This window comes from Clarias gariepinus, chromosome 21, assembly GCF_024256425.1.
Source record: "Clarias gariepinus isolate MV-2021 ecotype Netherlands chromosome 21, CGAR_prim_01v2, whole genome shotgun sequence".
Lineage (NCBI taxonomy): Eukaryota > Metazoa > Chordata > Actinopteri > Siluriformes > Clariidae > Clarias > Clarias gariepinus.
Window position 1 is genome coordinate 15,984,417 of NC_071120.1, and position 15,790 is coordinate 16,000,206.

Below are 15,790 nucleotides of genomic sequence, written 5' to 3' on the forward strand. Positions count from 1 at the left end.
AAATTCCTGTCCGTTTCACTGTAGACTGTCATTACAAAGAAATGAAAAACGAGGAGAGAAGACGGTTTTAAGCTGAATAATTGCAATTGTCATTTAGCATAACGGAAACATGCATTAAAAGGGCATTCAGAAAAGTTTCTTATTGTAAAACCAAGAAAAGACCTTTAATTACTTAGTTAAGTCATGGGTCATTCTGATGACGGTTAGAAAGCATAACAGTTTAATGTAAAATTTTTATTACATATACACATATTTTTAAGTTATTTACATATTACATTATAATATAAAAATCATTTTGAGAGTTTACACTATCTAAAAGTTTAACTGCAGCTAAGAAGTCTTCAAAGTGTGTTTGAAGTATTCTGTAAATGTCACTGAACCACATCAACCCCCTCCTGTCACCAAGTATTTCCAAATTGTACAACCCTTTTTTTTATCATAGTGAGTCAGCCCATGTTGAGAAACCTTATTTTTTATTGAAAACACTTATTCTTTTATTTGCTACTCACAGCCCATGGTTATTGTAAAATAACAAAAAACAAAAAAACAAAAAAATACAGTATGTGTATACAGTCTTTTCAATGTGTTCAATTGAATTAATGTATTGTAACATTACACTAGATGGGAAAAGGCTTACAGAAACAAAACAAAAGTAAATCAGTAAATTATACATTTATTCTTATACATTTATCTTGGTTACCAGGTGCACCAATAGAGAAGGTTAGTGTCCTCAATAAACATTTGCTGTTTTCAAATATAAGACACCATGTTGTGAATGTTATTTACTTATAAGTAAATTAACATTCTAACAATTATAAACACTTAATACAATTATAAAATCTACAATATGTCCAATCAGTGACATGTTACCAGTGGGCACAATGACCACTTCATCCTTATTACCTCATAAAATCTTTAAATAAAATTAACTCAGTTGAAATGTTGCAGTTTTTTTTTTAGTTTGAAGCTACTGTAAGTTTGAAGAGGTTTTTAAAAACCGTTGACCTTCATCACTAATGACTTGCCACATGTCTGTGAACACAGAGAATACAGAGTCAAAAAACAGTGAATAATTATTGCCAAACTAAGAAAAGTAGGGTTTATGCCATTTTAGGAAGTGGCTTTTCATTACCTATAGCAACCATGAAAATATGAAGGCAGTCATAAGATCTTATGGAGAAACATTGATGACTTTCAGTTCATTTAAATGCTTCCTCAACACCTAATCATCTGATCACTGACTCACCAAAAAAAGCCTTGACTATAAGATATTTTAGACATAATATGAATATCCACTATTACCATGTAGCAAATACACAGTATATAGCAAATATAACTAGCTTTTGTTTTAGATGTTTCTGAAAACAAACTAGAAGGCCACAAACATATTATGTTTAACTGCACACAGAAACAAGCCTAAGGGTTAAATATGCACTATATCCATTAATAACTACATGGGGTATGTATAGCATTTCTCTGTGTTTATACCTCTCTAACCACGGTTCTGTATTTCTCTGGGGCAGCTGCACTCATCACTGTCGTGTAGACCGTTGTCCTGGGCACCAGGTGAACATTGAAATTAAAAACAATTAGATTTACTTCCAATGCATTGTAATATTATCAAATTATTATCATTGTAATATTATCATATTATTAGTGTTACATTCTCATATATAATGTATAGCAATATATGTTTAGTATTCAAATATTCATTCATATATAGTTTTTCCCAAATTCTGTAAATAGATAGATAGATAGATAGATAGATAGATAGATAGATAGATAGATAGATAGATAGATAGTACAAAGAAATTTAAAAGTCTATTTAAATAAGATCAGCTAATAGATCTATATAATTATTTGGCATAGCACTTTTGACAAGATTTGACAAATAAGTTAATATAAATGTAAATAGAGAATATTAGAAAGAAGGAGGGCAAAGAACTATTTCAGTGGTTAAGCCTGGCAGTACTTAGTAATGCTCAGTTCTATATTATGGCATTCACTAGCTAATGATATATATATATAAAACAATCATAAGAAAAAAAAGGAAATAGGGTAAAGCTGTTCAACTTTAAAAGAAGAAGTGAAATTACAAATACAACCGCTACTTGTGTGAACACAGCCCCTGATCTCACCTTGCACACACTGGAACCACTGATAAAATCTAAAAGAAAAGACCAGAACTACAATTAAATCAGACATCTACAAATATTATATGCTATAAAACACCTCCAAACTGTTAATCATGCAATGTCTAGGAGAGTTAAATAAGAGCTGTGTTGGTATTTGATTAATATTATTCAGTGTATGTAACGTACAGTATACACTGAATAACACAATGAAAAGCTCTGATCCAGACATTAGCGATTGTGAGCTTAAATTCTAATAAGGACACAGTCATCCCTGGCTGGGAATCAAATAAAAAAACTGGCCCTACAAAAGCATACTCCCTCTCCCTGCCAATTAATTTAACCCCAGTCAGTCTATGAGGTGATGGATTCAGTAGACAGTAAACGGCACGCTTCTCTCCCCTGTGATGCAACACCAGTTTGAAAAGATATGGTTGGCTGCCTTTGGATGTCTAAAATAAAACATGTGGCAAGGTTTTTGTCAAGGTTAACGCTCTGATCTGAGATCAGGAATAACACTAAAAAGAAGTAATTGTTGCTTCCAAGTACATTTACTTTTCTACAGACAGATAGGACGAATGGTCCCTTTTAAAATGTCGTGATTTGTTAGCAATTTCCCCAAGGGAATATTTGCATTTCTGAACAAAAGATGTTGCTTATGCATGTTTGTCATTCCAAAGCAGTTGTTAATTCATACAGGATAGCAGGAATTGCAATTATTAAAAAATGTAAAGAAACACACACAAAATAGAATTAAACTTGAGAGATAGTACTGCTTTTATTTATTTGTTTGAATAACAACTACTATGGAACTGTATCATCGACTGTATTATTAATACTGGAATAGGTTTAGTTGTTTACCTGATATAGGGACTGCAAATTGATGTTATTTTGACCTGTAGCATTCAATGCATTCATAGCCACTTCTCTAAATCAGAAAATAAATAATAAGCAAATAGACAAGGACAACAAAAATAAACATAAATAATATTATTTAAACAATTTAGAATACAAAGGGGGAAATACTGTACATACATTCTTGGGTCTGGTCTGGGTGTGGGTAGCCAGTGATCAAAGTTTGTTTCAACCCGGTACCAACTTAAAAAAAGAAAGAAAAAAAAAAAAGAAATTAGTATAGTTTATACACAGTACATATAGGATATTTATGTGTCCTGATATAATTCACTAACATGGTTCTTGCCCTGTGTTTATTCTAAGACTCTTACTCCGAATATGTTCATAGTGAATTTCCTTTTGACAGGCTTATTGCTGCTTGACTTTCCTGTCTTGCATCGTTGTGCAGTGATTTTCTCACTATGCGGTGTCAAACAGAAGAGGATTAAATCCCTTTTGAAGCCTGTTTCTCTCAAGATTTCTTCCTCATTTTACTTACCGCCAGCAGCTCTGGCTGGCTTATAACACATAACACAGTACTGTTACAAAGTCTTAGGTCTCAGTAGGTCAAACTCTCAGGGTTTTTTTTGCACACTTTGTTATACATCTTTATTTTACATGTAAGACTATATATGAAACTATATTTTAAGCAAAGGGTCGTCACACCAATAATTGACTCTATTTCAATTACGTTTTTTTAATGTATGGTTGAACATATTTATGCAGTATTATACAATCCAAACTGATTCATTTTATATCACTGCCTATTATGATATAGATTATACTGTACTGTATATGTGTGCTGTACATGCTTCTGAGGAGCAAAAGAGGCTATATGCAACTGTTATTAAAATCACCACTTTTGTTTGATTTATATTATATCATTATTTTCTCATTTTAGCACAGAAATACACTTCTATTTGCATACAATTTCCATCTTTTATAAAACTGACTATACTGTATTTTATATGTTATACATACAGTGGAGAAAATAAGTATTTGATCCCCTACAGATTTTCTAAGTTTGCCCACTTACAAAGAAATGAAGGGTCTATGATTTTTTTTATGGGTTTATGGTAAAGGATTAAGATGGAATATCAACCAAAAATCCAGAAAAATTAAGTTGCATTTCAATGAGGAAAATAAGTATTTGATCCTCTACCAACCAACAATAATTCTGTCTCTCTCTGGTACACATATTAATTTAAAAAGGTGCTTCTAACAACAATGTGGTATATGTATAAAGCCACTTCCCACAAAATCTCTATCTTCCATTCAAACATCACCACCATCGGCAAGACCAAAGCAAGTCAGAAACAAGATTTTAGACCTGCAAAAGGCTGGAATGGGCTACAAGACCATCAGCTAGAAGCTTGGTGAGAAAGAGACAACTGCTGAAGCGATTATTTACAAATGAAAGAAATACAAAGTAACCATTAACGGCCCTATATGCAAGATTTCACCTTATGAACTAAGAATAATCATGACAAAAATGAGGGACCAGCCCAGGATTACACGGGAGGAGCTTGTGAATGATCTCAAGGAGTTGGGAGCACAGTCACCAAACAAACCATTAGTAACACAATACACCTTCACAGATTGAAATCCTTCAGCGCAGCAAGGCTTCCCCTCCTCAAGCAGACACATGTACAGACCCGTCTAAGGTTTACCAATGAACAGAAAAAGATTGGGATAAACTGCTGTGGTCAGATGAGACCAAAATCGAGCTTTGTCATCAACTCGACTTGCTGTTTTCGGGGGAAGAAAAATGCTGACCATGACACTAAGAACACCACAGTCCTTACAGTCAAGCACAGAGGTGGAAACATTATGCTTTGGGACTGTTTCTCTGCTAAAGGTACAGATTGACTTTGAGGCCATGTGTTGTAAAATTTTGGATAAGATTAAGATATTTACAGAAACATAGCAAGACAAGAAGTATTAAGTATTTTGAAAAATGGTGTTATATTATCCTATCTAAAAATTCAGTTTTCACCTAGGTGAGACACTTTTTATCACCAAAAAAATGTTTTGGCTGTATATTTAATTAACATAATTTGAATGAAGAATTTGTGCTAAATTAGACGATTTATTACATTCAATAGCTGTATAATGACCTTTTTGTTCATGGCAGTCAGCTTTAAGCTTAAAGCTTAAAAAAAATTATTAAGATCTGCTGATGCTTACTTTCCATTAAGTGTATCCAAAGGCCAAATATCTGCAGGGCCGCTCCTATCTCTGGTGATGACTACACCCTCTCCTGGATAAACACCGCCCACAATGTAGTACACACTACTAATAATGGGTATATTAGACAACTGTGTGACTGCATTTAGAAAGTCTGAGGCCTCCTCAAGGGTCTGGAAAACACAAATGTCATCAGAATTGATTTAACATGTCTAAAGTTTAATTAAATTTTTGTGTAGGTGAATATGCAAGTTTACCACTAATCTGATTGGCTTTAAAATAGCTAATATATTTTACCTCTCTCACTAGCCAGCTAACAGGAGAATTCTTTAACAAGACAGCTGAAATGACATTGTACCACCAGTGGCCTGCATCTGTAAGGAGAATATCTAGTGGTCATTTAAATACCTGTAAAATTAATGCAGTTAAAAGGATTTCAGTAAGTGCACTAACCCCGCTGATTCCCAGTCACAGTAAACTTGTTTTTACTTTGCCCAGTCCATAAACCGACATAACCAGCAAACGATGTGCCCCTGTAAATCACCTAGAACAAACATAGCAATACATTACCAACTTACAATTTTACAATCTTACAATCTTTTTCACTTGTATAAGAAGAATTCTTCATCTGACAAAGGGAGTGATGTTGTACTGTACATAAGATAATATCTGTAATAGTCACTCCGATAACTGCAGGTAAACATGCAAAACCTAATTAGGATCTCTTTAAGGCTGCATAAGCAGGCAGGGTTTGCATACCTCTCCATTTTTGATGAACTGAATATCAATCGTAAGATTCTTGAGCACCTCATGAGGATAGTCCAAGTTTCGTCCATGATAGATTGTTCCCTTGGTGTCTTGAGCCACAATACTGGTACAAAACCTATAACAACAAAAAAAGAAACTGTATTATATCATTGAAGCCCTCACATAATCCACCATACACTGATATTTAAATTATTCATTCACTCCCCTAACTTAAATCAAAGTTTTCAGATTATCTTAATTTATTATCACCTTACGCAGTGATCTGGAGTCTGTGTTGAGAAACATGAGACTGAAACATTTTGGGTAAAAAAGCCATTGTGGCATTATATGGCCCCAATTACTCCTACATACCCGGTAAATTATATCTAGCCCATGTACTGTAAACCTGGCTCATGTGTAGATCACGAATCAGGAGAAAATAAAGCCCATACAGTAATATACAGTAGTTATGTGCCTAGTCATTTTGGTCAAAATTCATTCTGTAAATACAGCATTGCCCTGTTCATAATTTAATGATGGCACACAATATAAAAACGCAAGCAACAGAAATACATACGCAGAAACTTCATAAGCGAAGTTGAGCAGGAGGATGTCAGAGATGTCAGCGCCATACAAAGCTGCCATGCCTCTGATCTCAGCAGCATAGGGCTGTGGGGTAAACCGCTCCAGAGCTCTCACCACCGGTTTGATAGCATGGTGAACCCATGCTGGAACTGTGGAACTACAAAACAAAAAGTTCCCCAAAGTTAAAGCAAACTTTGTTGGACTTAAAAACATTTATTTACTCCTTTAGGAAAAGACACTCGAGGTAGATAGACAAGTTATTGCAACTAACATATCTGAAGTGTCTTCACTGTGAAACATGCTATTTTAATTATAATCTAATTGAAAGTCTAGATATTTTTTGTTTTAGCAAATATGAGCTCAGATTTAATTGTTCCATTTTCACAATACAAATTTTTTCTAGGTTTTAGGTAATATGTAAATGTTAATATACTGTATGTGGGTCATTCTACAAAATTGGTGGAAGTTTCTGTCACTTACGTAGTTTTGCTGATGCTAAAATTATTTAAATTACCATAACAGACAAATTATTTACATTACTTACATGTTTACAAAATCTAGTTTGCACTTGCAATAATAAAAACACATTTTCTTACTTAAATGTTCAATGCTCCCCTTACTATGTCATTGGTGTTACTATTACACAAAATGTTTTATTCTAAAATACTTTTCGCAATTTTAAATTGTTCCTGTGCCTGAGCTCACTAACACTGGACAAATGCAAATGGTATGTCAGATGTCTCTCTTCATTTGTTTAGAAATGTCATCATTTATTTTGACACTAAGCTTATTTTATGCTAAGCTTTTTAAGTGCATCATTGGTATTAATGTCAAAGGTTAGACATGAAAACAGATCATATCTAATAATAAATCACTTTTGACATCATTGAAAACCATGTGGTCTTACATTAGAATAATTATAGGATAATTAAATGTGCATGTCATCTTTATAAATAGCTAACTGAAGGTTTTAGGGCTGGTTTAATTTCCTATAAAATCACACTTAAAATGAATGACAGTTTGTCTAAGGAATAAAAGCATGTTGGAGAATGCGGCTCACTCACTCGATCACCTGAGCTGCTGCTTTCTGGAGGAAATCTTTACTGTACAGGTCTTTAAGCGGCAACCATCTGATCTCCGGAGCCCGGTCCAGACTGATGTTCACCAGCGGCGGGGAAAAGTTCGCAGCGCAAACCGTCAGTGTGAAGAGCAGACAAAAAACCTGCATGATTAAAAGCCGGGATCGTGTTTTGGCTCACGCCGCGATTCACACTGGTTTAGCTGATACTGGGTAACGCTGGTAACGTTCATGTCTACATGTTGACAAAACTTCCGCGTTAACGCTACACATCAGTAAGAAGGCGTGGCTTGACAAGCATATAAGGAAATGTGGGCGTGTCATTGTCAGGCGAAAAAAAAACATTCAGTATTTGATTCTTCGAACTTGGGGCTCGAACCCCCGAACAGTAACCCAGTAACCCACAGCCTTAACTGACTGAGCCATCACTCCACCAGTGCTTGTATGGCACTTTTAACAATTGTCAAGCAGCTTTACACAAGCAAAAGAAATTGCGTGCTTTGTGTGGTGGTTGAACATGACTAACCATTGACAACAAGAGTCAGGGATTGCATGCATTTGTAACAAAGCATTGAAAGGCTGTTTTAAGCTGTATCATAATTACAGAACAAACCATTAGCAGAACAACCCAGCATTAAAAGGGCATCGAGCTAAGCTTCTTAAAGTAAAACCAAGAAAAGACCTTTAATCTCTTACAGCTAAAATGATTCTGTATCATTTCGAATAATACAGTGGACATTATAAAAAAATGTAAACAGGAATTTTTGTTCCTAACTGTAACAATTTTGTGTACTGTTATGCAAGTAAAATATAACTTGTTTATATTTGTTTTACTTAATTCTATACATGCAATATTACTGTTGTGCAAATCAAAGGAAAAATCTTCGCCAATCTTGGGGCATGAGGGCCCCAGGTCCTGACTTTGCTGGGGCCCCCCAAAATGGTAAACATGAACCCATTGCAAAGCGTGCGCGCGCGCACACACACACACGCACACACACACACACACACTGTGGCCAGAGAACTGCCAATCACCTGATATTTTCTCTTTTTCAGACCATTCTCTGTAAACCCTAGAGATGGTTGTCTGAAAATCCAAGTAGAGCAGCAGTTTTCGAAAAACTCAGACCAGTTTGTCTGCCATCAACAACCATGGCATGTTTGAAGTCACATAAATAATCTTTCTTCTCCATTCAAATGCTTATCCATGCAAATTGGTTTGAACTTCGGCAAATCATCTTAAACATGTCTATAGGCACAAATGCATCAAGTTGCTCCCATATGATTGATTAGCTAATTACATTAACAAGCAGTTGATTGATTGATTAATTAATGTATTTATTTATGCATGCATTCATTCATTTATCTTTTATACAGCTTACCTTACACAGGGTTATGGGGGCCTGGGGCCTATCCCAGGAGACCTTGGGCTATGGAAAATTTGGGAATGCCTTCCTCTGGAGTACCTGGAGGAAACCCACAAAGCAAAGGGAGAACATGCAAACTTCGCACATCACGCACAAACTTCACGAGATTCTTTTTTTCCCCCTAGCGAAATAGCGCCTTCTAGTGAATAAATATAATGTAAGTAGGCGGAAACCAGTCGGCCACATTACTGGGGGCGCTTTGGCGCTTCATTCGGCAAAATTTAGCGTAAATAGCGCCTCCCAGTGAATAAAAGGAATACTTCCTGAAAGGTTATGCAAGTAGGCGGAAACGTCTAAAATAAAACGCATTGAAAATATCTCATGGTGTGTAAGTATCATATATATTCATATCATTTATGAGGCTGAATTGAACTGCATGTGCACACTGTGCGAGTAATCTCTAGCAGAAGTTTTAACACCAGTGAAGTGACGTGTGTGTGTGTGTGTGTGTGTTTTCTGTTCGGGTATACTGTACTGTATAAGGGTTGTCAGCGTTGACAAAGGAAAGAGTATTTTTTTTTATCCAAACACTCATTTAGGAAGGCAGTTAACCTAATCTGTATGTCTTTGGACTGTGGAAGGAAACCCACCAAACACAGGGAGGTGGAAATCGAACCCTCAATCCTTTAGGTACAAGGCGGCAGTGCTAACCACTGTGCCACCAATAACACTACTACTACTACTATTACTAATAATACTAATAATACAACAATCAGAAATCATATACAGAGTGAAACGAATTACAGTGTTTCCCACACTTGGGTTAAAAGTTAAAAGTATATTTGCCTACACTTTTTAAAAAATCTGACAAGGAGTATGATGTGACATCAAATTGTGCATTTGAGTTTTCTGATGTTATGTAGAACCAAAGATATCATTACTTTGAAAACGAGGAAATTGTACTGCTACTGAAATATGGGAGTGACATCGCAAAAATGTAGAACTCACAAAGTATGCATATTTTTTTTAAGTTAAGCCTTTATTTGTCACATATACATTACAGCACAGTGAAATTCTTTCTTCGCATATCCCATCGTAACTGGGGTCAGAGCGCAGGATCAGCCATGATACAGTGCCCCTGGAGCGGATATGGTTAATGGCTCAAGGGCCCAACAGTGGTAATCTGGTGGAGCTGGGGATCAAAAACGCCGATCTTCTGATCAGTAACTTAGTACCTTATCCCTCAAAACCACTGTCCCTGTGTTATTCAGTAGTATAATTAGGTCACAGAAACAACCTAAAACAACTATAAAAACGAGCCATCTTATGAATCGTTGCTATTTATTTGGGGCTCAGTCATGTGGTTAAAATGTAATAAAATTCAGTTTATCATATTGCCTAAGTTGTGCTAAAAAATTATGCCTAAATATTTGTTAAAACATATCAATAAAAAAAAATGGCTAAAATGATCTGTTTTTTAAGGGACAGAGTATTTAGCTCTGCACATATAGGTTGATGGTGGGAAGGATCAGTAGGTCAGAAATGTAAAATTAATAGAATTATAAAATAAATGAAAATATTGTCTTAAAGGTATATAAAGGTACACATCACATATGTGTTTGTTGTTGTTGATCGCTACCAACGCAAATATATTTTAAAACTTGTGGAGAAACACTGTAATTATAGATTCTATATCTTATACAGAGCCACTATGGATTTTAGAAAACCTGAAAGGCATTATATATCATTTAGGTTGATTTTTGTATAATTGATTTGAACCAATATTTCTAACATTGTTAATTTAAAATGTCTCTCAATCTAAAATATAAAAATTCTGCATTCTTCTCTTCCGCAAGGCTGTAGGTTGCTGAAACTCTGGTAAATGTTTATGAGCATATTTTTTATTCATTTATTTATTTACTTATTTATTTTGTAGAAGTACAGTACGAGCCAAAGATGAAGATTGCAGTTCTTGGAGCTACAGGACAGACCGGACAACAGCTGGTAACCCAGGCTCTCCAGCAGGGACACAATGTCACTGCTATAGTGAGGAATCCTTCCAAACTGACCATAAACCATGAGAACCTTAAGGTAAACACCTAACACCTTAAACACCTGAAGCTAACACATTTTTTTATTTTTTAAAAAGATGTCTAAAATTAGTTAATTGTTATCCTGTATCCACTTTTTACCTCATTGACAAAGCTAATATATCTATGCTACACATTTATTATATGTGTTTTATGGAATTTAATGCAACTTTTAGTTATACACAAAAAAGGTTTAATAAAGTATGAGAAATTATGCATTGAAAAATATAGAATGTATTTATTTGTTACTACCGTAACTGTTAAGGATACTATATTGTATAGTGGGGATACTATAGTATGTTGTATAACTATGCTATATTCTGTATAACGTATTTGCTTTGTAATTATAATGTGGCACACAGCAAAATCATATAAAAAATTCTAAATAAATGCTAAAATTTGAAAACATAAATTGTCTCACGATAGGTGGTGGAGGGAAATATTTTCTCTGAGGAAAGTCTGAAGCCGCACTTCACAGGACAGGATGTTGTTATGTCATGTCTTGGGTTTCAACCATCTTTTTTCAACGGAGTCGATGGCTACACACAGTCAATGACAGCAATCCTTAATGCAATGCAAGAGGTCAAAGTGAACCAAATAATTACCATGACATCATGGTACACGGAGCGTAAGTGCTGTAGCCTAAATAACCTAAATAAGAGATACAAGAAAAATCCTCATCACAATTATCTGATATTTAAATTAGTTATCTTGTTTTTGCAGCTAATTCAGGAAATAAAGCTTCATATTTTGTTCGCTATTTGCTGTTGCCAATCATTCGAAGTGTCCTAAGCAACATGTATGAGATGGAGAAGCTTTTGGAGAAGACTGAGGACATAAACTGGACTGTGGTCAGGCCACCAGGGCTGCAGAATACTCCAGTAACAGGTGGGGTAGAGAAAATCAACATCTTCCATTATATTGTGATGTGGGTTTTTGTTTTAGGTCTTTCACTATAAGATAAAATGTTGTAGCAGGTCGGTCATTAATCATAAAACCTGGGTTCTGTAAAACAGCCGTGGTTTTAAACAGAGCTAAGGCAGGGCGAGGAGAAGTCATGGCCACCCCTGAAATAACCTCAACTAGTCATTAACCTTTATAGTAGGTTGTCGTTTAAATGAAACTTGGGGTGACAAGCAACATTCAGTGATGATTTTTATCAATTTTTTTCATTTTATACATCTCATTTGCGCAGAAAAGGTAACAGGCCTCAAGTTGAAAGGTATATGATCTGATGTTGATTGCACATGTACATACATGTACTGATTTAAGAAAAGTATAGACAATTAATTTGATTGTCAATAAATACTTATTTAAGATTTGTGCTCTAAAACAGGGGTTTTAATAACAATAAAAATTTGTTATTATACTTTGTTGGAGCAGCTTTTTCTTTAATTACGCATGCGCCATGGTATCGTTTCGATAAGGTTATGCGGTTACACAAAAATGTGAAAATGGTGTCACATGCTCCCTGAACCACTCTTTCACAGGTTGAGTCTGATGAATCCTGGCATTGTCATCTTGGAATCATGCCAGCTGAATCACTGCAGTAATTATCCAAAACCAAAATGGAACGCTCTTACAGTACCTATACCTACTGTATTTTGACACAAAAAACGTCTCACATTATGGCTAGTGATGCAAACTATTAAGAGAAAGTCCTTGACAAGCATCTAATTTGTACTTTTTAATTTAGTTTGAGCTTTTTAACAGACTTGCTTGTTCAGACCCATTTTACATTATTCTTTTTCTGTTGACAGACAAGGAATTCCTTACACATGAAGGTTACTATGTGCCTGATGAGAACGACTGCCCTGTAGGCCAGACTGTGTCAAGATCAGATGTGGCTCGATTCATGCTGACTGTGCTCAGCAACAACACCTGGATAAAGAAAGCAGTTGCTTTTATCACCAAGTGAATTCAATTCAACTTTAATTCAAATTTCAACACTTACAACGGCACATTTTAAGGAGATTCCTTTTTTATTCTATGAAAATGCACTACCAACCACAGTCTTTTTTTTAATATATCAGCAAGATACTTTCTGTATACACATGGCACCTTGCAGTTTTCTTGAATTAAGTTTCTGCTTCGGTTTTCATTTAAAAACTTGATAAAAATCTCTTTATACCAGGTAGGAGTGTGGGGCATTTCTTACTTTGTACATAGAAATTGGTGTAGGTCTTTTAAATGCCAAAGAATTAGAATGCCTAAAAGAAATACAGCTTACCAGCTTGGTCTTGAATATTACAATCACAGTAGATCTCAATAAATTAGAATATTATGGAAATATTTTTTTTTACATAATTTAATTAAAATATGAAACTCTAATGTTTTCTTAATTCATTAAATGTAAACTAAAATTTTTAAGTTTTTAAATACAATAAATATAACTTACAACAAAATGTTAGTATCTTAAAATATTGCAATATTTTATTTTGAATTTGAGTAAGTACTATTCATAAACTATAAATAAACTATAAATACCATCTATTACCTCCGTGCTTGACTGTAGGGACTGTGGTGTTCTTAGTGTCTTGTGGTGTGGTGGGTGTTCAGCAAGTCAAGTTGATGACAAAGAGCTCAATTTTGCTCTCATCTGACCACAGCTTTATCCCAATTTTTCTCTGTTCATTGGCAAACCTTAGACGGGTCTGTACATGTGTCTTCTTGAGCAGGGGAAGCCTTGCTTGGCTGAAGGATTTCAATCCGTGCAGTCGTATTGTGCTACCAATGGTTTGTTTGGTGACTGTGCTCCCAACTGCCTTGAGATCATTCACAAGCTCCTTCCGTGTAGTCCTGGGCTGGTCCCTCATTTTTTTTTTCATGATTATTCTTACTCCATGAGGTGAAATCTTACATATAGGGCCATTAATGGTTACTTTGTATTTCTATCATTTGTAAATAATCGCTCCAGCAGTTGTCTCCTTCTCATCAGCTTCTAGCTGATGGTCGTGTAGCCCATTCCAGCCTTGTGCAGGTCTAAAATCTTGTTTCTTGTTGCTCTTTGGTCTTGACGATGGTGGTGAGGTTTAAATAAAAGATAGAGATTTTGTGGACAGGTGGTTTTTATACATATACCACATTATTGTTAGGAACACTTTCTTAAATTAATGTGTACCACATAACCAGTCTGTGAGAGACAGAATTATTGTTGCTTGGTAGGGGATCAAATACTTATTTCCCTTATTGAAATGCAACTTAATTCATAACATTTGTAACATGTGTTTTTTTTTTTTTTTTGGTTGATATTTTGTCTCAATCCTTTACCATAAACCCATGATAAAAATTACAGACCCTTAGAAAATCTGTAGGGGATCAAATACTTATTTCCCCCACTGTAGATTTTGCAATCTAGTGTCAGAGAGGCTAAAGACAGATTAACACTCATATGATGAAGACACATTAAGATTCATGAGGGTAAAAGAACTGAGTGGTAAATAAATTGAGCAAAAGTTTGTATTACACTGAAAATCTGGTAGCCAGTAAGGCTGATAAAGAACAGAGGTGGTACTGAATAGTTCTGTTTAGTTTAAATGACACACACTGAACAACCCAAGTTGTATGTGGATCAGATGGTTTGCTATGGTAACTCCTTGATGGGATCAACCAAAGGACCAACATATAATTTGCCACTTTTAAACATTTATGCTTGGTCTTCAGATTTTTTTAAAATCTCTGTTATTACACCAATACTAGCTGAATAATTTAAAACATGAACTTTTTATGAGGGCGGCAAGGTGGTTTAGTGGCTAGCACTGTGGTTCACTGTTCCAATCCAGGGTCCAGGTTCGATTCAAGGCCAGGTTTGATTTCTGCCTGTGTGCATGAAGTTTGCATGTTTTCCCTGTGCTTGGTGGGTTTCCTCTCACAGTCCAAAGACATGCAGATTAGGCTAATTAATGTCACCAAATTGCCAGTAGTGTATGAATGAGAGTGTAAGTGTGTGTGTGCCATGCGATGGATTGGCACCCCATAGGGGGTGTTACCTGCATCAGGCCCTACTGTAAGTCTCCTGGGATAGTCTCCAGGCCATGTATACAGAATATAGACGATAAGTCAGTGAGCTTTTTATGGGTGCATTTTGTTGCAACACATTAACCATATGTGTTAAGTAAACCAATGGTGCTACAAGCTGAGATGAATCACTTAACTTTCATCAGTCTGCTTTTCAACCACATCTGGTCACCAGCTTATGGTTTCCTGTTAAGGACAGTGAGATAATATAATATAAATTCTAAACCAATGGTGCCCTGTAGAGAAAGCCTTGCTTTATTTTCTGATGTTTTAACCAACCAATTCCCACTACAGTGGTGGGTCTGTAACCTTCATTGTCATTACCAGTGTGAGCGGGCAAAAGGACAAAGTTCATAATTACAATACTGGGGTGGGAAGATTAAGGTCTACTTAAGGTCTGCTCACAACTCGAGGTCTGTTTGCGAGTGAAGTTTTGCACAAATTGCTACATGCCATGAACCACATCTGACTTGTATAGTGATATGGAACAGCATAGAGAAATGGTATGCATACTGAAATAAAGCAGGGTTTCTAAGGAGAGTTCATCTTCTGTTGGTATGAAGGTCACAAATCCTATAAGACACAGATGCTGTGTTTTTCTAATTTCTATATTCTTATTACTATTATAATTCATTAATAATTATACTATTAATGTTTCTGTATATTATATACAGTGAGCTCAATACTGTAAGT

At 35.3% G+C, this 15,790-nt stretch overlaps 2 protein-coding genes across 4 annotated transcripts; one reads left to right on the forward strand and one right to left on the reverse strand.

Annotated features, from left to right (window-relative positions):
* Positions 1-586: 586 nt before the first annotated feature.
* Positions 587-7,869, reverse strand: LOC128509616 (N-acylethanolamine-hydrolyzing acid amidase-like). The gene is made up of 11 exons (XM_053481419.1): positions 7,610-7,869; positions 6,538-6,702; positions 5,973-6,096; positions 5,667-5,757; positions 5,511-5,587; positions 5,214-5,386; positions 3,168-3,230; positions 2,994-3,060; positions 2,139-2,167; positions 1,489-1,555; positions 587-1,032 (listed from the first exon to the last, which is right to left on the reverse strand). The coding sequence occupies exons 1-11, from the start codon at positions 7,771-7,773 to the stop codon at positions 991-993; spliced, it is 1,062 nt and encodes a 353-aa protein (XP_053337394.1). The 5' UTR covers positions 7,774-7,869; the 3' UTR covers positions 587-990.
* Positions 7,870-9,275: 1,406 nt separating this feature from the next.
* Positions 9,276-13,215, forward strand: LOC128509518 (flavin reductase (NADPH)-like). Of its 3 annotated transcripts, none has more exons than XM_053481286.1 (5): positions 9,276-9,378; positions 10,927-11,081; positions 11,507-11,708; positions 11,804-11,968; positions 12,841-13,215. In XM_053481286.1, exons 2-5 carry the CDS (start codon positions 10,947-10,949, stop codon positions 12,996-12,998), a joined length of 660 nt encoding a protein of 219 aa, XP_053337261.1. In that variant the 5' UTR covers positions 9,276-9,378; positions 10,927-10,946; the 3' UTR covers positions 12,999-13,215. The 3 variants fall into 3 exon arrangements, with proteins under 3 accessions (XP_053337261.1, XP_053337262.1, XP_053337263.1); XM_053481287.1 differs by having other exon boundaries at positions 9,276-9,374; XM_053481288.1 differs by lacking the exon at positions 9,276-9,378 and adding an exon at positions 9,590-9,680.
* The last annotated feature ends 2,575 nt before the right edge of the window (positions 13,216-15,790 follow it).